Below are 23,641 nucleotides of genomic sequence, written 5' to 3'. Positions count from 1 at the left end.
CCCACGCACGCACCGGGAGAACATGCAAACGCCACATGTTCTCCACCTGTGGGTGGAATTGTACTTGGGTGCCCTAGCTGTGTGGCCTGTGTGCTAACCACACATGCACTGTGCAGCAAAGAATAATTTCCATAATCATTTTCCATTTAATATAGCCTAACAACAAGGAGCAGCAATAAATAGATGAACGGCCGTCGATGTGCCACACATTGAGGCCAACCAGTACCAGTACAAGTGTATGCACCCTATCCTTCCACCGGGGAGGTTCTGATACTTTGGTGGGCTTGGATATACAGGATAATCCTCCATTTTGGCAGTCAAATTCATTCCACAGAGAATAAAAAATATAGTGTGTTGTCCAAATGGAAGGACGGCAGCGACAAGCACCTTCCAGCTCACACAGAACCCCACTGGGGATGAGGAAATTTCAGCACAAGCCTCCGGTATGACATTTCTGTGTATTTTATTGTGGGATTAGCACAATTAATGATATCACACTTACGCTAAATACATTACATAGGCTGCAGAAAGTCATGGTGCGGCCCAGCTTTAAACTGCGTGAGGGGGAGCTCTAAATAAATAAATAGCTTGCCCGCGTAAATATAAATTTTAAAAGCGAAACCTCTGCCAGCTCCCCACGTTTCCGTGTCCGTGCTGCATGTGTCTTCACAGCCCAGATCACCCTCTCCTCCCCTTAAGAAACCACTGTCAGGATGCATGATCACTTCTCATTTTTGGCCAATCAAAGTAAGACACATACTATACTGTGTTGGAATTTGACCTCCTGTTCTGTCAGTATTCCCGTGGGTGTCGTGTTGGAGGCAGGAGATGACAACGAACCAGTTATATGGTTTACTCTCAGACCAGTCAGATTACACGGAGCTCCGGAATCATAAGTCTTTCCCTGCACACCTACAGCAACGTTGGCTTGACTTACACGTCAGAAGAAAAGAGCACAGCTAACTGTCCATGCCCGGCTTTTATTATGCTAAGAAATGTCGGTAGATCTCTGGCGAATCACAGGCAGACGTCTTCTCACCAACTCAGGGCGGGCGGGGTGGAGCGGTGGAGCCAGCCGTTATCAGCAGGCCGCAGCTGCAGATGCCAGGTCCTCCTGTTATCTGTAGTTAGTCAAAAGCGTGTCTGTGTGGATGTGTGGGAGAGTACCGACGCTGTATGTACCTGGAAGTAATTATGTGTCATGTGAGTTGCTTGAGGCTGCTCGGTTCTACTTGATTATATGAGTGAGACACAAAAAATAGGAGACAAACAGACAATCCTTCAACTGCTACATTATACAGTAAGACAATACAATCATATTGTAGACAAGAAGACTGCAAAGGAACAAGTTCCACACTTGGGAGCGTTTATTTCATTCATATTTGAATCCTTAAGAAGCTGCCTGATGAAAGAGTAGAAACATTGTTTGAAAATGAAAATGACACAAATCATGTCTTTTGTCAGTCATATAATAATATAAGAGTTGTACATTGGCCATGTGGCTACAGTGTGTTACATCGTGTTCTGTACATTATGATGAGAATTCTCACAACACGCAAATGAGCACATCAAAGCAGAACCATACATTACATCAGCAGGATGCGGCAGTGGTTTTCTCAAGCATGACAAAAATATGCAGGCAGGCATTTTGCTGCACAAACAAGAAGGACATTAAAAAGTGGAATAACTGCAATAACTTAAGACCACGGCTTTGAAATTTGATTCATGTTTGATATTTTTGGGTTTCAAATCACATCTTCTCAAGGGACAATACTAACGGAAGGTAGTAGTTACCAGTGTACAGCTTTAATAGACTCACTACACACCGTTACTGTTGAAATACCTAGAAAAACACAAGCCAATACTGTTACCTGCAAGCTACATGCATGGTGTCCAAAGTATGAACCAAGGGCCATTTGTGAATTGTATCTTGTTTTTTTATTGGTGCTCAGTATGACACTAATGTGCTATGTCAGATATAACACAAAGACAAGACGTGGATGTTTTGTTCAGATAGTTTAAAGTACAAAATGTATCAAAGCGGACTTTCCCAATCCTTTCATTTTTATGTCTGCAACCCTCACTGTAAAAAGTTTAGACACCCCTCCTGTATCATAGGGAAGATGCTTATACGCTAAAATACATGCAAACAAGACTATTTTATAATAATTTATTAACCACAAAGCATGCTTGGAGTCTCACACACACACCTCCGAAACAGGAAGAGACCCAGCACGCCTTGCGGGTTCTAAATAGATGTCAAATAGTATTGAGAGGAGAAAACGGACCATACAACTGATATGAAGTATTATCCCATGAGAAGACATGTTAACATACAGTGTGTTGGTTTAAATACGAGCCATCAACACTAGAAAAAGCCTTCTAAGCTAATGTGACATTTAATAAAAACATGACATTAGACAACCTGAGAAGAGTGGCACATGATGGTTAAGTATGGCAGTGTGTCAAAAGAGTGTAGTATGAGCTTGAAACAATATGGAATGCAACATTCCACATCGTATTTGGTTAACACGTAACAAAAAGCTGTCTTTAACCCAGTCGATGAGTTGTCATCATCGGATTAGGACGTACCATTCTCCTTCATTTGCAAAGCTTTGTTTTGCAGATCATGAAGAATACAAGTCAGGATTTCTTTGAGTGTGTTGTATAACCACTGATTCTCCCCCGAAGACGACTCCATCTTGGTGGGGGGGGGGTGACACCAACACACATCTTCTTACACTCAATAGCATGTCATAGGCATCAATCATTCATTTTGGGCCACTCTAGACTCATTTGAAGGATTCCCCCCCAACACCACTTTTGGGTGGGTTGTGGATAACAAGTCAATAATACATTTTCTGAATATTTGTATTTCAAAATTTTTAATTATACTCTATACCAGGGGTCGGGAACCTTTTTGGCGAAGAGAGCCATGAAGGCCAGATATTTTAAAATGTGTATCTGTGAGAGCCATATACATTTTTTTAAACATTGAATGCAATAAAATGGGTGCATTTTTATGTAAGACCAACAGTTTTAGATATAATGGGCTCTAATTATGTAGACCAGGCACACTACCCCACGCCAATGGGGTGTGGCCAGCACACTTTCGTGAGCAGCGCAGTGTCTAATAATAAATCAAATACTTGTTGCCATTAATACAACTTCTGCCGCTGCATGGTTTTGCACCATACTCAGTATATTTCATTCTTTTGGCCATCTTTGCCAGAAGGCTTGGTTCTGCAGCTTTAGCTAGGTGACTATTTGACTAAAGGAGGAAAGTTTACATGAGGTACACTACCGCATTACCCAGTAATAATCGAGTTTTGGTGTTTGACCTGGAAAATATCATCAGGAAAGATAGATATGGTTGGCCGTATTGCAGAAGAAAATAGATGGACGGATTAAAATGCATAAGAAAGTTGTTGATTTTGAATATTATTTTTAACAGTCATTTCTGTGATGGTTTACTTTAAAATGTTAGCAAAAATACATTTTTATTGTGGTAAGAAATGCTTGAGAGCCAGATACAGTCATCAAAAGAGCCCTACCTGGCTCCCGAGCCATAGGTTCCCTATCTCTGCTCTATACAATCAGAAAATAATCCCTTGCTGGACTTAGATGGAGAACTTCCATCATTCATCATTCAGATGTATTCTGAACAGTTTTGTGCAGGTAAAACTAGTATTGTAACACTATAAAAACATGTTATGTGTTAACATTTTTGGCTTTCTGGAATACATTAATTGGATTTACATTATTTCTTACAAGAAAAAAATATTTGAGTATGTTTCGGTTGGAGTTCTGGGACGGTTTAAGGCCACGAACCAAGGTTCCAGTGAACATAAAAATGCTAAAAAAGAATTTGATCATTGGGTTGAATACTTATTATTCTTACTATATGATGCCACAATGCTTTTTTTTTTAAACACATGGCAGAAAAAGATAGCATGAAAAGCTATCCAGTACAGATATCCAGTCAGAATTATGCTAGAAGCTTGTTGATGGTCACAAAAAGTAACTGGTCGAGTTGAAACTGGCTAAGAGACAATTAGCATTTGTGTACTGTATATACAGTTATGTTCATAATAATAGCAGTGTGTTTAAAAAGGTGAGTAAACCTCAGAATTCTTCAAATTAATTGTATTGTAATGCACACATGTGCATTGGGGACACTACATTTTATTCAAAGCCAGAAAATAAGAAAAAGTCATTTAATGTTATGATATTTTACAGAAAGTAATGAAATACTACCTGTACATGTACATAAACAGGCAGTTTTCAACCTGTATGAATCATTTTGAACATGTGCAAACTAAAATAAATTTTAGTGCACCCAATTCTTGCCTTTAAACAACCATGTACATGTATGTTGTGGTATAATCATGACACCCTGGAAAAACTACGGTCTAAAATAAATCAGTGAGAGCCCAAAATGAACGTAACAAATATGATGTGTAAGCATACTCACTTTCGTAAAGGTTTTTATGGTTTTCTTTAGAAAACTCGTCTCCACTTCTTCAGGCGTTGGCAGGAGATGAGCAGCACAGTCGAGGATACACAACAGAGTGAGTCGGTGGCCCTGTAGGAGGGAATTTTTAATGAACATTAAAGGAACAAATGATAACGTATTATTTGCAAAGATCAAGACATCTTCTAATGTAATCTTAGAATGTATTAGTTCAAATACAGAAAGTACATTAGTACTGCAGGGAATAAATGTAATGTAATGACACCTCTTAGAAATCGCATTAATGCATCAGGACTCAGGATGGTGATTGACAGTATTTGCTAGAGTGGTATCGGAGTGTGAAGCTCCATGGATTAGACTCTACACCCTTGCAAGGCTACTGGAGGATGCATGGGAATTTTCCCAACCTAGAAAAGGTATTCAACCCTGTTGTCATGGTTCCATTTATCACAGCAAGTCTTCCAGGTCCCGAATCAGCAAAACAGCCCCAGACCATCACACTACAACCATAATATTTTACCATTTGTACGATGTTCTTTAGGCTCCAGCATACTTCTGTGATAGAAAATGGATGGATGGTAATGGAACACAAACCTTCCAAAAAGTTAAAGTTTTGTCTCGTCAGACCACAGAGTATGTTCCAAAAGTCTTGGGGATCATCAAGATGTGTTCTGGAAAAAAACCCCATAATGTTCTCTTTGTTTAGCAGTGGTTTTGGTCCTGGAACTCTACCATGCAGGTTGTTTTTGGCCAGTGTTTTTTTGTATGGTTTAGTCATTAGTTCTTTGGATGTTGTTGTGGGGTCTTTTGTGACCCCTTGAATGAGTTGTTGCTGTGCTCTTAGGATAATTTTGGTTGACTGGCCACTCCTGGGAAGTTTCACAACTGTTCCATGTTTTCGCCATTTGTGGTTTGCTGGACTCCCAAAGCTTTGCTACACTACTAGATCTTAATGAAGTTATGTTTTAACAGGGGGCAATCACTTTTTCATACAGCCGTATATAACGTCTTAGCATATCTACATGTTTTCTTTACAAAATGATTGGGCTGTGGTGGTTTTTGCATGCTTTGATTTTTCAGTATGTTGCCCTAGCTGGAATAAGTCTGGACACCCCGGTCAAGTGTGACACCATAACCGTTTCTCGCACCACATCGTGTCATCATCTTTGAAGCAGGAAGGGGCCTACTGATAAACATGGTGCACCTGATTCTTCTTCCACTTTTGATAACTTTGGCAAAGAACATCCAAATGAACAAGAAACAGAAGAACCAAAGCTACCTTTTCCAGAGAGTCTAGTGCCGTCTGTGGGTTTACGTTCTCAGTCAGAGATTTGACATTTTCACTGCTGATGACAGGCTCCCTCAACTGTTCCAGCCAGGACCACATGAGACTGGACAGTACCAGTGGATCTTTCTCCATGCACAGCTTCTCCCACGCACCCTCTTTGGAGTTCAACTCTGTCTGTCAACCACAAAAAAAAAGAATGTAACAAGGTAATACAAATATAAATACACTAGGACGGCATGGCTCAGGTGGTAGAGTGGTCGTCTCCCAAACTGAAAGTTGCTGGTTCGATTCCTCTGTCTTACTGTGACAATGTTGAATTATCCTTATGTTCCTTCAGTTGCGCATAACAGTGTCAAAGTGCTTTGAGTACCTTGAAGTTAGAAAAGCACTATAAAAATGACTGAATATGATTAACACAATCAATATGATGTTAACACTTGCGTTACTGTTGCAACATTAAGACTGCACAATCTAAGTAGATTGAACACAAAAGTTGCATCAAAAACCTGTATAGATGCACAATAGATTTTGTCATAGAAAAAAAAATCTGTTAAAAACTTAACACTTAAAAAAATCAGTATGGTGTTAAATACTTATACAGCACTACTGTACTTACTACTAATACTTATACAGCATTTTACATTACATGTTAAGTTGTGAGTTAGAATGAGTTAACATGCTGCTCCTTTCTTGTGTCTTCCATTCTTCTTCAATGAAGATTTTTGCCAATGAACTTTGAGTGTTAGTCAGTAGGACTGATTATTTCATTAGACTCGTGTCAGATCTTTTGGAAATTTAGCAGCCTACCTGCCACATTGTGACCTTGGCAGTGACATCCTTGTCTGTCTGGTCCATGGCCAGCGCTTTGGCCACTTGAAGGGTTCTGCTCTCTGGGGACAGCTCAGAATGGAGAGTAGGTACGGGAAGCACAGCGTTATCCCCATCATTGGCTGGGACGTGCATTTCCTGCATCTCTTGACCGGCTACCATTTTGGTTGGCAAAACTGGCAGTGTGGTGTAACAGTGACCTTTCATTTCCTGCTTAGACAACGCTAAAGACAAACCAGGATCACCCATGCTAAGAATTGTTTTCACAAACGGGCATCCGGTTTCAAGAATGCTTGTAGCAATGTCCTGAGAATGAAATGAAGAGGCAGTAAGGCTACTGTGTGATCGGGAATGTTTGTTTAAACAGTGAATTGGTCGTGTGCTGCTCTTGCAACCTGCAAAATCACGCTGATGTGGTTCAAGTTTGTTTAGGACAGAATCGCTGTAACTGAGGTTCTTATTGTTGGACAGAGAGGATCTCAGAGGGGTTGCTGCATTCTGCCTCCAAAGTGGGTCAAGCTCATTATCACTGATGAGAGGTTGATCTTGAGCAGGTCTGGTCTGCATCGGACTAAAGGGATTGGATGAGCAAGGAGACACCGGGATGCCTTTCCCTCTTAGCTCCTTCCCAAGCTGCTGAAGGGCCTGTTGGGATACAGTCTTCTCCACCTCAGCGGTGAGGTCAGGGATGTCCAGCCACTCCTCTTCAATCACCACTTGTCGGTTGGCCGCAATGTCAACAAGACGCCGGCAAACCAGCTGGACCAACTTGGGTACATTCTTCATCTGCCGTGCTTCATAGCCATGCAGCAGATGACGCTGCCTGGTTAGGTATTGGGACAAAGTCACGGCGCCGGTTTTGGGTTCTGCACAGGAAAAGACGTTTCTGAGAGGAACCAGGAACTGGGCAAACTCCCTGACGCACAGCAGCTGGCCTCTGGTCTGAATAGAATTGGGCCTCTTGGCTCGCACAAACAGGATGGCTTGGTCAGCGTTCATCCGACATGTGAAGACCAAGTAACAAGCCAACAACACACCTGCAGAGAGAGAAAAGCAAAAACAAATATCCAATTGAAACACAAGTTGGATCAGACAACGCATGATAAGCACAAACAAAACATCCTTGTTACATAACACATACAGTAAGGGTGTAATGGTACATTTTCTCAGAATAGGTACTTCTACTCTAATCTGCGATTCTCAATTGTCCATAGGTATGAATGTGAGTGTGAGTGGTTGTTTGTCTATATGTGCCCTGGAATTGACCCTAGTGAAGTGCCATAGAAAATGAATGGATGGAAGTACTTCTACTGGCTCACCACCAGTTGTGTGTTGTCTCCCCTGTGTTTATTCTCTATGTCCCTTCAATGAGTAACCACCTTCATGCAACTTGGGTCCAAGCCTTTTCACTTCCTGGGAGTGATGTATTTTTTTATAAATACATCTGTGGTAGCGAATGAATTGAAAAAAGTTTCATTTAAAGTTTTATTTTATACTTTATTATTTTATTATTTGTTCAGTTGTATTAACTTCTGAAACATTTAAAGGAGACCGATAATGCTGATTTTTGACACGATAACGCGCACAGAAAGCTTTCCAGATCTTCCAGAATCGGCACCTATTCCAGCTGTATTTCCTTAGAGTTCCAAAATGGTCTGTTTTAATTTATTCTCCCCAAAACTCGCCTCTGGGCATACCCAGTCCACTGTGATTGGTCCCACTACCAAGCGCTCCCGAGGTCTTCCAGACGACTGCCGGACCCCACTTTCTAATTTTATCAGTATAGGAGTTGATAATCAATGAAGGAACCCTTTGGAGAGCTACTGGTTGGAGACACCTGACTTACCGTGTATGAACTCAAAGAGTGTTAACATTGGTCCACATTAATTGAGTGCAAACAATCTTGGCACAACAACATCGGTTGTGGAAATGAGGCCATTACACGCTTTTTGCAGGAGTACCTGTGTTGGGTAGATCCACCGATTGTGGTGGAAAAGGCTATTAGCAACTTCAGACATCAGTGAGCTTGTAATTTGCATGCATGCAGGTAAGACGCTCCCTGTATGCACACTCTATAATGCTACACAACCGCTTAGTTACACAAAATAAACACAGGACACTGATAAATTGTTACTTACAGAATTGCGCTTCCTTCTTACACTTCAACATGACAAAGTAATCACGCTTCAACCACAGTCTGGCAGATAGTCCAAAAACAAAAACAGTCCCATATTTTTGTCTTGCTGATCGGAAATCTGGAACTCCAATCACTTCTGCCTGATTTCTGCCTCTTTAGGCAAGTTAGTTTTCCCTCAAACCTGAATAAATATTCCCTGGAAGCCAATGCTCCGTACTAACACGGTGAAATCAAGCCTACAGTTTGTACCTAGGAACACCCATATAAGAAAGTCAGGCTGACTGACGTCACAGTGAACTGGTGTTTGAAAAAAACTCAAACTCAAACTTCTTCTAGGGCTCCCTTCCTAATACGCAAACCTCATTATCTGAAACTTTGGCATCTTTTAACAGGAGAATAGAACATTCTAGCCACATTTATCGATCAGAAACGTGGAAAACGCACAATAGGTCGCCTTATGTGTGACAAACATGCAAAATATCAAATCAGCAAGGGGGGCAACACTTTTTTTACACCACTGTATATGTAATCCCATCTAAATGTTTTTTTAGCACTTGTGGTATGGTAGGTCTTTTTATGGCATGTCTGTGATTTTCCTGCATGTTAATGGATGTGCTGATCTTGCTGGGTGCAAAACAAGTTTACCTTTAAGTACAAATATAGTAACCTTTGAACTTTTCTCGGTACAGTACATTCAGTTTGTTACAGAGGCATACTATTTTACCACATGGTGCACATTAAAAGTGAGGGACAGAAAGAGTTTGTTGCATTTTACATTTACTTTAACAAATACAGTGCAGCCCGGTTTTTGGTTAGCTGGAGTCATGGCTAGTGATGGTGCAGAGGAAAGGTCAGAGCTTGAAAAGCCTCCTCGGTGGTCTCATTTTTAGGAACACTTGGCCTTTCCTGGACAAGCATTCATACTATGCTTCAAACAAAAAGGAACTTTACTACAAATATATCATTCCCACTGTTCAAACCCTTACTGTTGCATGTACCACTACACCCATACAAATTAGTGGAGAAATGCAGGGAGGAAGGCTCTGGTTCAGGGTTGACTTTACAAACCTGTTCTTCCAAGACCGGCATGGCAGTGAACAGCAATCTTCCCCTCTTGGATAGCAAATGACATGACTTTTACCATATCAAGAACTGTCGTCAACGATGCAACACCATAGTCCTTCCACCCAAAGTTGTAGTAATAAACTGAAACATAAAAACAAAAAAATAATGCCATTATGGACCTATAGTACACTAGGTGTGTCACAAGAGTAAAATGTGACAATATTTCTTGTTCTTGTCTCGTGGGCACTAGGCCTGGGACAATAAAACAATAAAAAAACAATAGCATTCACACTGTGAATTCATTACTCAGTTTCTGTTTTATTTATATTATTTAAATATTTAAATTACCGGAATTTCTGGACTATAAGTCACTCTGGAGTATAAGTCACACAAGGCCAAAAATGCATAATTAGGCAGAAAAAAAACATACATAAGTCGCACTGGAGTAAGTCGCATTTTTTGCTGGTAATTTTACAAACTACTTGACCAAAACAGACATTATGTCCTCTTGGAAGGCAAGTTCTAACAATAAAATAATAGAGAACAGGTTGAATAGATGTAAGATATGCTAACACAATGGTTATTCAGCTACAAGAAAAATAAACATGAACAGAAAAGGTGTCCAGTGTTTATGTAACATAAACAGTTTTTTTCATTTATAAGTCGTCTGGAGTATAAGTCACAGGAACAGCCAACCTATGAAAAAAAGTGGGACTTATAGTCCGGAAAATACGGTACTATTCTGTAAAATGTACACCTTTTCCTTTTTCCAAGTACTGGTTTAAGTACCTGAACCGTTTCAAAAGTACCCATGTGACATGGTATCGGACCATAAATAAACAACACCATACTCTTCAACCTGCTTTATGCATTCCAAAACCAGTTAAGATGCATTTTAGGGATCAATGTCCATTTGGAACACACCCCTTCCTTAACGAATGATGAATTCATTTATTATTATAGTCTCATTCAGTCTTTTTCTAAAGGAGAAATGTTTTAATCCTGTTTTAATCTCCCAAGATCTTATAACACCAATCAGCAAAATACGGCAAGATAACTTCTTTCCATGTTTCATGCATCTGCTTTGCTGATTTGCGATATAGTTAAAGAAATTGGAGGTAGTCCTTCCATCCCCTTTGTACAGTGGAACAGTACCACTGACAGCCAGCCCCAAGATGATGCTGCAGTTTTTTTTTAGGTCTGAATCATCACCTTGACTCCTCCAAATGTACTTCATCATTGTGGACCAATAAATAAATCTTTGTCTCATCTGACTATAATACTTTAGGAGACACATGTCTTGTCCACGTGGACAGCAGCAAATTTGGAAATTAACTGCGGTGCTAACCTATAGAAAAATATTAAAACAAAACAGGCAAAGTATCGGAGATGTGTTAAAGGCAGCTAGAGACTCACTTCCTGCTTCCATGAAGGTTTCAGGTCTGTAAGTAAAACCACTTTCCTGCTCCAGTGGATAGCCACAGCTGGAATGCTCTCCAGGCCGCTGCAGGTTGATGACAGTCTTCACGTCACACCTGAGCAAAACAAAAAACACAAAACAGCAAACATTTAATTAGTGTGGAAATTCATAATAGAGTGAGGGGGCAATGATCAAACCATGATTTTGTGAGGGACTGTATATGCATTAAAAAAATGGAGGATGCACATGTGTATGTGTAAAAAAATATACAGTACTTTACCTTTGAAATTGTTCAATTATATTATATTTCTCTATAATTTCAGAAGAAGGCCTTGCCATAGCTAGCAAGTTGTCTGTAACCCTGCAGAAAAAGGACATGAAAAAATATGTTGAAGGAACCCAAAACACAAAAGTGGTGTGACTTAATAACACAAAACGGGTGTTACTGAATGATTCCTTAGCATACTGTAGCATAGCATCAGCAACACCATCGTCAACATACCAGGAGGAGTATAATCCTTTAATAGCTTGCTCCTCATCACTCCAACGAGATGGGTTTTCATATTTACAGGCTTTCCCTCCACAAGCCATAGAGCACTGCATGTGACTTGGGATGACGTATCTCAGAGTCTCCCCCATTTTTGTGTACTTTGCAGTCGGGATCCTAACATTAGCTGAGGGAAGGACAGACACATTAAAACACTCCTAGAATTCTAATTTAACCTTGCACAATCAAATAATGGCCTGGAAAAGACACAACCTACTCTTTTGCTACAAGCCATTTAATACCAATCAGCAAAATACGGCAAAATACTTTAAGTATTACATGTTATCGTCAATACACTTGCTAATGCATGATCATAGTATATTACAGGGCTTCGGAAATACTAGGTACTGCCCAATGACATGCAATGTTAGCTAGCCCATACCAACCTGTCTTCTTTAGTTGGAATGCACAGACAAGGGACATAAATATGTATTCATGTTTCACATGAATTCCCCAAAAAGTTTGAACAGATGAGTTTTGAGTTTGGATTTGAAGAGTTTTGGTTTACATACCAAAAACACACTAAAATTAAAATACATATTCCCTCCATTCCCCAAAAAAGAAGCACACTCACCATGCACTTATGTATTCCAGTGCTTATAAAAAACTATATAAGTAATATTGTATTGCAGAGCTCTCTTACCTGTTTCCATCTCTGTACTGATCTCAGCACTGTGAACTCCAATCACGGAGCAAGGCAAGTCCCTCAGTAGTCTGACACCGATTGCCATGGCATGGTCTGAAAGGCGTGGAGAAGAACGTCAAAGACAGCAAGACGCAAATTGCTTACTGCTCAGAAGGTATTCCCAAAGTGTTGTACACAAACGAGTGTCAGCTCTGTTGCTTGGACCCAGGAGACAGCAGTAACTGTGGAAAAAGTGTCCTGACTGCTGCACTGCTGGGACCTGGCCGGTACGAGCTTGGCAACACAAGTGGGAGCCCTGAAGGTGCTGAATTACAAACAAGCATCTCCCAATGCAGGTAACCTGAGACGCTTCAAGATGTTATTGCAACACCTTTGAAAATACACTTTAGTATATTTTACAACTGTACAGTAGTATAACTATATACACTGCTGGGATTCTAAATAATTCCATAGTAATGTCAGGGAAGCTCACGTTTCATCAAAGCCCCAAATGACTTTGTCACTTGTGGGCTTGCAGGAGTGAAATTCTGCACCTTTGGGGTTCTGTCTCAGTGTGATCCGCTGACAACAGCAAGATCACCGTGCTTGGTCTTTAACTTTTCATGGGGAAACATGCTTTCCTTTCAATGAAATCACTTATTAATAACATCAACAAACACAGCTACACGACGCAAACACCATTACGCAATACAATTAGTCAGCCAATACTGTCTCACTTAAAATAACTACAATAAAAACTATTCAACATATAATATTAGGACTGCAACGATTATTCCAATGATTCAAATATATACAAAAAATGTATTAAAAAATAAACCCAAACTTATTTTCTTGGCGCATTGATACACATACTTATGCTAGTTCTGTGCAGCGACAATACTTAGGATGTCCGCTCTCATTGGGATGGCTGTGTGTTCCACCAGATGTGTGCTCCACTCCTCAGCTATTGTAGTGAAATTGAGAGATACGTATCAATGGGGCGAGGAAATAAATTTGGGTAGAGTTTAAAATAATCAAAATACGGCAAGATACTGCAACTATTACATGTTATCATCAGTGTACATGTTAAAAGGGACCTTTTATGCTCATTTTTCGGCCCTTTGTGTGGAATTGTGGACTCCTATCAAGCAGCTACACACAATAACCAGCGCAGAAACTGTTCTAGTTCTTCCAGAATCTGCACCTATTCACCTGTATTTCTTTGGATTCTGTGGTTACTGTGAAAATTGTCTGTTTTAATGTATTCCACCCACGGCCCACCTCCAGGCACACCCACTCTGCTGTGGCTGGTCACACTGCCGAGGCCAAGGCCATAGAAAAACTTGCGTTTTTTGCCGCTAACTATTTAGAATCAGTATAAGAGCTCATAATAAATGGTGATTTTGCCCACTGTCCAGTGCATATGAAGACTTCCAGTTTGTGTCGCCAACTTTGTTGATAAACGGCGATTTATCTTTTTAAAATGTCCACTTTTTACATACAGCCATATGTGTTGGATCCCGAATCCGATCCGGAAGTGGAAACTGACTGTACAGGCCAAAGTTTCTCAAGAAAAGAGGTTACTTCAAGATGTCTCTCGTGGTAAGTAGCATTAACGCTTTTTCTCCATGACTTTCACAAAATAAACTCAGTTAGGACACTGACACTTACTACTTGCCCTTCTGACTCCTCCACACGACCAAGTAACGTTGGAAAGACGTAAGGCTTCAGCAAGTTTGTGGGCTAGTCCAGCTGCATACTGGCCCATGTTTACAAAAAAGTCCAGTGTGAAATGCCGTTGATAGATTAAAACGCATTTCTTTTGCTGGTAAGGAATCAATAACTCCAACCACTTGTGCCTGATGGTGGCGTCTTTAGGAATTGTAAACAAATGTGGCTTTCCCTTTCGAGGCATTGTGACATCACAAAGGAACGGTTTTACCACGCTTTTTCAAACCGAGCATTTTGAGCCATCACAAAGTTCTTATAGGTCTCTCCCAAATGTGCAAACCTCATCTGAAACTTTGCCATTATTTAACACAGGAATACAACATTCTAATACCATATATAGGTCAGAAAAGTGGGAAAAGCATAATAGGTCCCCTTTAATGCATGATCACAGCATGTATATCAAATGATGCAACGTTGTTAAGGGATTTTTTTTTTTTTTTTTACAGGGCTTCATAATCAAAGTAGGTGTAGCCCAATGACAGCATTATCTCAAATTAACTTGTTTTCTCATGTTATAATGCACAGAAAATGGAAAGAAATATATCATCATGTTTCACATAGGGATTGTGAATGACGGGCAAAATTTCCTTTAAGTTGCGGTGTTGTAAAAGTAAAAGCTGTCTGCTTATTAAATCATTGTTTTGACTGGCTGTTTGTTTTATTGTGACATTTTGTTCCAAAACATTAATTTTATTTAAATGTAATCTGTTTGCCTGCTTCATTCACACCAGTTAGACTCCTTCAAGAACTGCGTGTGTTCTGTGTTCAATTTGAGTGATGTAGATGTTAATCTAGCTATAATTTTAGTACTAATTCCCACTTACACTAAAATGTATACTTGACTCGTAGGTGGACCTAGAACCTTGTGTATATTGTGCACATCATTGTACACAAACACAATGCAGTATCTACCCATCAAAGTCGTTTGATATTGAAAAAAAAATACTAATCATCATTGCAATGGTAGCACGCCCTATCATAGCCATAAGACATTCTCATTGTGACATGACATTTACTTGTACGTGGACGTTAATGAATATTAACAAGTTGTGGGTTTTTGAAATGATGACCCGTCTTGTCCATGAAAACACATGATGTGCATGAGCCGTCAATGGTGCTGATGCTGCAACTTAATGCCTTGATGCTACCGTGTTAGCTCATGCTAACGTATGTCTCCACTTACCCTTCTCCTGTACGGTTTGTCTGCACTTTTCTTGAGCGCCCCTTGCATCTTCTACGTCCGAGAGTGCGTTGTCGCTGCTGTATAACCGACGGGGATGCTCCAGCCACATCCTTTGGCTAGCAAGGTAACGCTAGCTTGTTAAGCTAACTCTGCAGGCAGACATGTTGACAAGCCATGACGAGTCGCGTCACGTCACGTAACGGCTGTAAACAACGGCACAAACATGCAAACAGTCTCTGATTAAAATGGATCACAACTTTGTTCTCTTTCACGTGTTTGTAATCATCGGGGAGCAGCAAAACGACCACTTATACATCGTCTTTGGATCCGATTCATTGAAATAAGGGGAAATAGCGCACTTTGCTTTTGTATCTTTTGAGTGCACAAGTGTAGTGGAACACAACTTCCCTCTGGTGGTCTTAGTTGAGATTGCAAGAACAAATCTTTCCACATGCGATGAAGTGTGGTCAAAGAAGACATATTTATCATTTTAAATATGTGCCCACTGGTCTGTGCTGTAATGTGTTTGTGTGATCTTAAAACATATTATTTGCATATGATGTTGGAAGTGATGTATGAATTTTTATTATTATTTAGGTCTCCAACTTTTTTTCTCTGCAGAAATACAGCATATAAGGACAAGGAGCGAAAAAGGGTGTGACCACGTGACACAACTAGGAAGTGTTGACATCGTTCTAGTCGCGGCTAGAGGACTTTCATGAGGACAGGCCTTCGGTCATGGCTGGGTCCTTTAAAGGATCCAGACCCCGAATTGTTACACAGCTGTGGTCACTACACAATACGGCTGTGTTTTAATTAAAGGGTCTGCATCCTACTAGGCCAGTAGCTTACCCGGTCTACGAAGACCAGACGTTCGGAGGCTCTGCCAGCCTTGTGGATTCAGATGGTCTGGCCCTCCTTGCACTTCCTGGTTGTGTCACGTGGTCTCATGTTAATCCTGACGTCCTGATAGAATGACATCTGCCTTCAATAACGAGTTAAGTAGTAACATAACTGAAGTGAAAACGAACAAACAAAATTGTCAATATAGAAGCAAACTTATTTGTTTTTTATGTAGGTTTTGTAGGAGAGAAGAAATGTTCTCTGTCTGTATATTCATCACCTACCCACAACTAAACTTTATATATTAAACAGTAGTAATATGCCGATGTAATGTATGACTTATGATGTAGTATAATAATGTAGCATCCTGCACTTTATCAAGCTGGAGGGCAGGTGAAATAAAGATGCCATCACTGATGTTCACGTACTTGCAATTTGAAGGTAATATGCACATTTCAACTATTTCACGACAAAAAAAAGATAACACTTGAAATCCCACATTACATGTGGCACAATCTCAGCTATGACCACCAGGGGGAGCGTGTGTTCCACCAACTGGTAGTCTTTCTGTGGGCGGGAAAGAGGTGCCTAAACATTATGTGTTATTGTTATTTCACAGGCCTAACGGCTCCATCTTTGTTCTCACACAGTAATATATCCTAATAGAAATAAAAAACAAACGTGTAGCTGTGTGTTGGAGTGTTGTGAAGCGATTATATGATACATAATTGTTTACCGGGATGCAACCGTCACTTTAATTTGAAAGGGAACAGTGGAACTAATTTGTAGTCCACAACAATGTAATCTATTGTTTGTGCCACCTATCTTCCTCTCTCTTATTTTGTAGTTGTTGCCTCCTTCTTATGTTTCCACCTCACATTCCCTAACTTCCTGTAAGAGGTGGAGCAACAAGACACACTTGCAGCCACTTGGCAATTAATAATAATAATAATTGATTGGATTGATGTATTGCATTTCTAGAAGCGCAGCTATTGGCTATTATTCCACATGATGCAGTATGGTTTATTTTTTTGCATGATTATCATTATTAATGATTATTAGCTGTATATTACTAGCTGTGCTCATGTCTACTGTGTTTTTGTGGGTGTCTCCTGTCTCTATATGTGGGCTCCAGGTTTTGCAGAAAACGCAGCAATGTTATGCATATTGTTTTGTAATACACAGTGCCCTGAAATATTGTCATTCATTCATTCATTTTCTACCACTATCCTAACAAGGGTCGCGGGGGGGGGGGGGGGGGGGGGGGGCTAGAGCCTATCCCAGCTGTCTTTGGGCGAGAGGTGGGGTTCACCCTGGACTGGTGGCCAGCCAATCACAGGGCACATATAGACAAACAACCATTCACACTCACATTCATACCTATGGACAATTTGGAGTCGCCAATTAACCTAGCATGTTTTTGGAATGTGGGAGGAAACCGGAGTACCCGGAGAAAACCCACGCATGTCATTTTAACTAACTTTATAGTGAATAAAATACATATTTTAAAATGATTACAAGCAAATAATTTTTGATAAAAAATAATTTACAGTTCATTGAAGAGGTAAATTTATATTATATATTCATTTTATATTAAAATTTGTTATTGGGTTTTTATTCATATATTAATGTGTTTTATAATTGTATAATCTCGACCCCCGGGACACCTTGCATGAATATAAGATACGGTACATACACTATACAGCAAAAATATATATTTATATATAATTCCAAATTTTAACATATATTTTTATAATCACATCACACAGTGGTATGAAAAAGTTTGGACACTGCTAATTTTCAAGATTTTCCTCTATAAATCACTGGTTGTTGGGATCAGCAATTTCAGTTAAATATCATAAATCAGACAAACACAGTGATAGATGAGAAGTGAAATGAAGTTTATAGGATCTACAGAAAGTGTGCAATAATTATTTAAGCAAAAGTAGGCAGGTGCATAAATTTGGGCACCCCAACAAAAAAAATGACATCAATATTTAGTAGATCCTCCTTTTGCAGAAATGAATGCTTCCTTATAGCTTTCCAATGAGGGTCTGGATTCTGGTTGAAGGTTTTTGACCATTTGTCTTTCCAAAACATCTCCAGTTGAGTCAGGTTTGATGGTTTCCATGCAAGGACAGCCCACTTTAAATCACACCACAGATTTTCAATAATATTTAGGTCTGGGGACTGAGATGGCCATTCTAGAACATTGTACTTGCTCCTTAGTAGAATTGGAGCAGTGTTTAGGGTCATTGTCTTTTTGGAAGTCTCCAGTCGTGACTTCATTTTTGTCACTGATTCTTGAACACTGTTGGCAAGAATCTGATACTGACTGGAATCCATGCCACCTTCAACTTGAACAAGATTTCCAGTACCTGTACTGGCCGCACAGCATGATGGAACCACCACCAAATGTTACTGTGGGTAGCAAGTGTTTGTCTTGGAATGCTGCGTTTTTCATCCGCCATGCATCCTTCACCTACACCATGATGTTGAACAATCTTTGTTTTCAGGTCATGTGACAGTTGTTTTGAGGCTACCATGTTGCTATTCTTCAGAGAAGATGCAACTTGCAATTGGCCACCTTAAATACCCTTTCTCATGTGTAGGTCATATGTAGGTTTGTTTCTTTTAGCTTTTTCCTGATTACAGATTCGCCACAGAGGATCTTTTTTGATTCCGCATAATTATTGTTAAAGGTATTCAAATCAATAAAACAACAAGGGAGCCCACATTTATGCACCTACCTACTTTTGTTTAAATAATTATTGCACACTTTCTGTAAATTCTATAAACTTAATTTCACTTCTCATCTATCACCATGTTGGTCTGCTATGTGATATATTTAATTTGAAAATGACCAGGAAAATGCTTTTTTGTCTATGTGTCCAGACTTTAGGAACACCCTGTACTGTATTTTGCTTCATGTCATATCATGAGTAGATATAGGATATCGACTCTTTAATGTCAACCTTCAGCATACTTTATTGATCCTTTGCAGGGGATTACTGTACAACAGTACAGTGGGAAGTATACATAATATTGTTACTTGTCAATACTTGTCATCAATAATGTGAAGGGTTTGAAGTGTGCAATAGTTAGAATGCACTATAGTATCTGTAAGGTCATTTACATAGGCTATAGTAGACACACTCTTTCAAACTAAATACAAAAAATACACAACACTAACAGTGTATATTTGTCAACACATATTCACTAAAAGTGTGTGGTGTGCAGGGGCGTCACTAGGTTCTCAGGAGGGGGGGGGGGGGGCTTAGCCCACTGGAGATGCACAGGATATGAATGAATGTAGTAGATATTAAAAAAAATCCAAAAAAATCCCAAAATCCAAAAACAAATCACGAACAAGAATATAACTTTCCCACTTTTGGACAGATTTAGTAGAGATATAGTAGAGATAATTGTTTTAGGCCACCATTAAATTTACACAAATCTACACAATCTACACTGCAAAACCGCTGCTCAAGCTCTGCAACCATTCTGTCCAGTGGACAGTGATCAATTATTAGCCTAATAATTAATAATAATTAGCCTATTATTATTACTATCATTATTATTCTTCTTCTGATTATTACTATTCCTTGTACTACTACTAGTAGGCTAGTTAGCTTATTAGCCTGCTTTTGCCCTATTATATGAAATATAAAGAAAAAAAAGAGATTTCAAGAAAAAAAATCAGTAAAAGATAAAAAAATCCCCCCTAAATTGGCTTAATGACGCCACTGCTGGTGTGTGTGTGTGTGTAATGGCTGTTGACAGGAAGTTGAAGTCAACGTAAGTAAAACGAGGCGGAGCTTAAAAGACAAAAAAAAAAATCATCTTGTCAACTCACCCTGCTGACTAAAGTTGTTGGCGGATCCTCCCACGCGGTGGAGAGCGGACTACTTTCTTTGTTGCACATTTCATTGCAGGAAAAAGCAGAAGAGGACCAAGACGGCGGCGTTGTGAGGATACGTTGCACGTACAGCATCCATGTGTCGATAAAAAAAAGGAATATGAGCGCTTGCTGTCATCTTTAAAACAACAAGAAGATGATGCAGCATCCTGTGGACATGGGCTCGCTTTACCTCCATCCCTGCAGGACGCATCGCTACAGGAGTTTCATGATGGAGGAGATCCTCACAGATCACCAGGAGCACAAAGTTTCCGCTCCCACCGGAGAACTCCTCAAGTTCGGAGTCAACGCGCTCTTGTCCACCACAGCCTTCCACAGCCACATGGGTACATACAGTTCATTTTCACATATATTATTTGTATGTATTAACTATTATAGAAACGTCTGTAGGCTGTGACTATACTGAAAAATAGAAATATTCATGCACCATTTAAAACGTTAAATCCTGTATATTTCATGAACAAACACACTGCATGTCAGCTTTGTCTTATAATAACACGCTTTTAGAATGATTATGTTTTCATGTGTTGAAATAATTATTATATAATATATTAATTATCGTTAAAAGTGTTGTTAGTTAGTTAGTTATTATACCGCCTAATGTTTCCCCAATACTTCCACATGTGTCAACCCGTTCCAACATGTAAAAAAAAAACAACTACTTCTACTTTTCATCATCATCCACAACTTTTCTGTCATTGGACTCAACATTCGTTCTTGTCTCCGCACATTACGGATTTTTGTAATTATTTTGGGGTAGTTTTGGTTATTAAATTGTATATTTAAATATGCCAAGGGCCAATCCCACACGTTAACATTATTATTTGTATTATTATTGTTATTACACGTCAGGAGAGTACTAGTATATCCTTAAATAATGAATATAATGTACAGTACACGATGGTCAGAGTGCTTTAGTTTGTGTTAGAAAAAATCAAACTGAATTGGTTCCTTAAATGGAAGACGATATCATTGCTAATATAAATTGTATTCATCACCGATACTTTGAAGTATTACTAGTTGATACAACACACACACGTTTATTATAATGATTACACTGTAATATCATACTTGGCAATTTCACACAAAATGAGTTTATTATAGGAAATGTATTAAAATATGTAAAATATGAGTTGCAAGGATACTGCGGGTGTATTAAATGTGTCTTGGAGTTAACGCGAGATCATTGACAATTTTAGTTATTAAATGCACTAAAATGATAGATTTTCATTTATGCCAAATGTATGTATTACACATAACAAATATTGAATGCTTAATTTACTGTATAATAATGTTATATAAATGAATAGAAATAAAATAGAAATAGTTATCATTGAATGAATGAATTTACTGGATGTCTTATTTAGTATTTTTGATGAATTATTATTTTTGGTCTATTTCTGACACAAGTGTTGAAGGCGGACCAGACGAACCTCGTCAAGTTCTCCATGTCTCCTCTCGGCCCTCCGCTCCTGTCCGCATCTCCGAACCTACACGCCGGCGCGCCTTCACACCACCTGCCGCTGGACCTGCACCTCCTGCGGGCGAAAGTGGACCAGGGACCCGACGGAAGCAGCAAAAGCAAGAAAGGCCGCCGCAGCAGAACCGTCTTCACCGAACTCCAACTTATGGGTCTGGAAAAACGCTTCGAGAAGCAGAAATACCTTTCTACTCCGGACAGGTTGGTATCCATTAAATGTCATATACGTACTAGTATAATGCTACTAACAAACATGTTACAGATACATGACTTATTTATATTATTAATATGGTTGAAATTTTATTTAGACATTTATTGAGTGTTAGCATTTTGCTTTCTATAACAACTTGAAAGCTAACACGCCGATAGTGATATTATGCTAGCTTGTTTTCGATGGATTTATTGACGAAATACACTGTAGGAAGAAGATTTGTAATATTTGACACCTCATTACTGCATTACAATTGTTAAACTGATTAAAAATGGAACAAAAATAATCATGCTTCAGAAATGAGCTAGCTTACCTGACACGAATGCCATTTTGGAGAAGACGTATTCTGGAATAGTCACATGACCGTCACGTGACAACCGCTTTTCTATAGTCACTTTGGGACTTGATGAGTTTAAGTACAAGCTAAAAACTCATTTAAAGTTATGGCTTAGTGGTTGTTTGAGCTGCTATTTATTATAATACATAATTCACTGCAATACAAAATAATTTTATATTGTATAATGTCATATCATCACATAATATACAATACAATATTGTGTGTTTCCATCACTTCCAGAATAGACCTTGCAGAGTGTTTGGGTCTGAGTCAGCTCCAAGTGAAAACATGGTACCAGAACAGGAGGATGAAGTGGAAGAAAATGGTAAGTGAACATGAATATGTCATTTATTATTACCAATATTATTTCTTGCATTTCCGACACACCTTTTTTGCAAATGTCTTATGTATTGTTGCTCTGTGCAAGTTGAAATGAATGTTCCTGTTGTTCATGTGGAGGTGCTGCAGGGAGGAGGTCTGGAATCTCCAACTAAACCCAAAGGCCGCCCAAAGAAGAATTCTATTCCGAGCAGTGAGCATCTGTGTGAGCAGGAAAGATGTTCTGCTAGCACCACAGAAGGGCCAAGTGAAGCCTCCAGCAGCTCCCACTCAGAGAACGTTCAGCTGGAATGACGTCAGTACGTCACGTTTTAAATGAACAGTGGTCCTGGAAGAAGACATGTACTGTATAAGATCCATTTTTGTATATTTGTATATTTTACACGTCCTGACTCAGCAACATTCACATGCACGCAAACATTTGCAGGCGGTCCCTTAAGCCTCATGGACTCATACACCCAGCAATAAATCATACATTAATTAAATAGGTCATTATTTCAATCAATAATACATTTATGTATAATTTAATAATTGTATAATATATGTATTTTGTGTCCAGACTTTGAGAACATGTACTTTCATCTCTTTTGCATTCCTCCTGTGTATGTTATGAATGATTAAATCTATTTTTACAAACCCAATTCTCAATTTATTTAACTTTACTGCACAAGGGAAATTATGTACTTTACCTAATTTGACAACTGAAAAATAGTTATATAAATAGTTATAGCAGTATCATTTGCCAAAACACAAGTTAATAAGAAATACTGTTTTAAGAAGCCAGTAAAAGCATATTTAATTAATTATCATATACATACATTCATGATGTCCAAGAATAACAATAACAATTAATATCATAATCATATATTTGTTAGTCTGTTTCAGTAATTACTTGTATTTTCATCCAGTTACCACTCAATAAAAAACACGCTGAAATCACTTTCAATTTATATGTCCATCAAGTTTGGACATTGAATATGCACATTATTTACACACATTACACAAATACATCATTTAATTAAAATATTTAAATTAAAAAACACATATAGAAGAAATAAAACATTAAAATTAATACATTTAATTTAAAAGAAGAAACCATTTATTTCTATTATACAAAAATGAAACATTTTAAATAAATTTGAATACAATTTTTGTGTCATTAGAAATCCACACAAATTAAGAAATTTTATTAAGAGTTATAGAATTTTTTTTCC

The 23,641-nt window shown here is 38.9% G+C and overlaps 2 protein-coding genes across 3 annotated transcripts; one reads left to right on the top strand and one right to left on the bottom strand.

Annotated features, from left to right (window-relative positions):
* Positions 1-1,354: 1,354 nt before the first annotated feature.
* On the bottom strand, positions 1,355-21,705 carry ptpdc1a (protein tyrosine phosphatase domain containing 1a). Of its 2 annotated transcripts, XM_058055063.2 has the most exons (13): positions 21,494-21,705; positions 20,233-20,369; positions 19,998-20,053; positions 15,299-15,501; positions 12,403-12,498; positions 11,715-11,886; positions 11,493-11,573; positions 11,209-11,327; positions 9,796-9,933; positions 6,570-7,627; positions 5,754-5,936; positions 4,475-4,585; positions 1,355-2,701 (listed from the first exon to the last, which is right to left on the bottom strand). In XM_058055063.2, exons 4-13 carry the CDS (start codon positions 15,405-15,407, stop codon positions 2,582-2,584), a joined length of 2,187 nt encoding a protein of 728 aa, XP_057911046.2. In that variant the 5' UTR covers positions 15,408-15,501; positions 19,998-20,053; positions 20,233-20,369; positions 21,494-21,705; the 3' UTR covers positions 1,355-2,581. The 2 variants fall into 2 exon arrangements, with proteins under 2 accessions (XP_057911046.2, XP_057911045.2); XM_058055062.2 differs by lacking the exons at positions 19,998-20,053; positions 20,233-20,369; positions 21,494-21,705 and adding an exon at positions 16,151-16,283.
* barx1 (BARX homeobox 1) lies at positions 19,953-23,064 on the top strand. The gene is made up of 4 exons (XM_058055064.2): positions 19,953-20,386; positions 21,471-21,741; positions 22,329-22,413; positions 22,548-23,064. The coding sequence occupies exons 1-4, from the start codon at positions 20,197-20,199 to the stop codon at positions 22,719-22,721; spliced, it is 720 nt and encodes a 239-aa protein (XP_057911047.2). The 5' UTR covers positions 19,953-20,196; the 3' UTR covers positions 22,722-23,064.
* The last annotated feature ends 577 nt before the right edge of the window (positions 23,065-23,641 follow it).

Source organism: Doryrhamphus excisus, linkage group LG18 (assembly GCF_037039965.1).
Source record: "Doryrhamphus excisus strain RoL-2023G ecotype Guam linkage group LG18, RoL_Dexc_Guam_v1.1, whole genome shotgun sequence".
Lineage (NCBI taxonomy): Eukaryota > Metazoa > Chordata > Actinopteri > Syngnathiformes > Syngnathidae > Doryrhamphus > Doryrhamphus excisus.
This window is presented reverse-complemented; position numbering and strand designations above follow the sequence as displayed.